Source organism: Gopherus flavomarginatus, chromosome 12, assembly GCF_025201925.1.
Source record: "Gopherus flavomarginatus isolate rGopFla2 chromosome 12, rGopFla2.mat.asm, whole genome shotgun sequence".
NCBI classification, from domain to species: Eukaryota; Metazoa; Chordata; order Testudines; family Testudinidae; genus Gopherus; species Gopherus flavomarginatus.
In genome coordinates this window covers 16,008,742-16,009,922 of record NC_066628.1, presented here as the reverse complement: position 1 = coordinate 16,009,922, position 1,181 = coordinate 16,008,742, and the positions used below count along the sequence as shown (strand labels likewise).

The 1,181-nt window shown below is 47.3% G+C and overlaps 1 protein-coding gene across 1 annotated transcript; it reads left to right on the top strand.

Moving 5' to 3' along the window:
- Nucleotides 1–260: 260 nt before the first annotated feature.
- LOC127032857 (olfactory receptor 10A7-like) lies at nucleotides 261–1,181 on the top strand. The gene has a single exon (XM_050920454.1). It carries the CDS (start codon nucleotides 261–263, stop codon nucleotides 1,179–1,181), a length of 921 nt encoding a protein of 306 aa, XP_050776411.1.

Sequence of the window (1,181 nt, the reverse complement as noted above, 5' to 3'; positions counted from 1 at the left end):
TCAGGTATGGCCTAACTGCCCCTCTGGAGTGGACACAGCAGCTACCAATGTCCGTTCCTGAGGTGAGTATGGGACAGGGTGTCAGAATGGCCAGCTAGAGATGAGTAAGATCCAAGGGATAGAAGACCTGAGCTGTGTGAACATAGAGAGATGAGAAAGGGGACAGGGTGAAGCTGATTATGTAACTGTTATTCTATCTAATCTATCTTTCTATCTATTATGAGATCCCATGGAAACCCCTGAAAGGGATCTAAATACCTATGTGGTCTCAACAGGACCGAGCTATGGAGGAAAACCTAATAGCAGTGACAGAGTTTATCCTTCTGGGCTTCTCAGACCTCCAGCATCTGCAGCCCCTTCTTTTTGTCCTCATCTTACTCATCTACCTCTTCACACTGATAGGAAATGGCCTCATCATTGCTGTCACGGTTGCTGACCTGGCCCTCCACACCCCCATGTATTTCTTCCTCAGGAACTTGTCAGTCTTGGAGATCTGCTACACTTCAGTGATCATCCCTAAGACATTGACCAACCTCCTGTCAGAGAAGCAGGCTATTTCTTCCCTGGGCTGTGCAGTCCAGATGTACTTCTACATTTTCTTTGGCAGCACAGAGTGTGGCCTGCTGACTGTTATGTCCTATGACCGGTACATTGTCATATGCAACCCCATGCGTTACTCACTCATCATGAGCAGAAAGGTCACCCTAAGCTTGGCAGCTATGGTGTGGATCGTGGGCAAGTTGGTGGCATGTGAGCAAACGACAGCCATATTAATGTTACCCTTCCATGGGCCGAATAAAATCAACCACTTCTTCTGTGACATCCTCCCAGTGCTTAGGCTGATGAGCACGGACACATCGCTCATCAATGCTATTATTTCCTTTCTCACTATGGTGTTAACAATAGTCCCCTTAATCTTAATCATCACCTCCTATGCAAGCATCATCTGCACCATTCTGAAGATGCACTCAGGAGAGGGGAGACACAAAGCTTTCTCCACTTGCTCCTCACACTTAATCACAATCATCTTCTACTGCAGCGGCTTTATCACCTACATGAGGCCCAGTTCCAATGTCTCTGTCGACACCGATCGAGCCCTCGCCCTGTTGTACGCGGTCATTATTCCAACATTCAACCCAATCATATACAGTCTGAGGAACAAGAAGTCAAGGAGGCTCTGA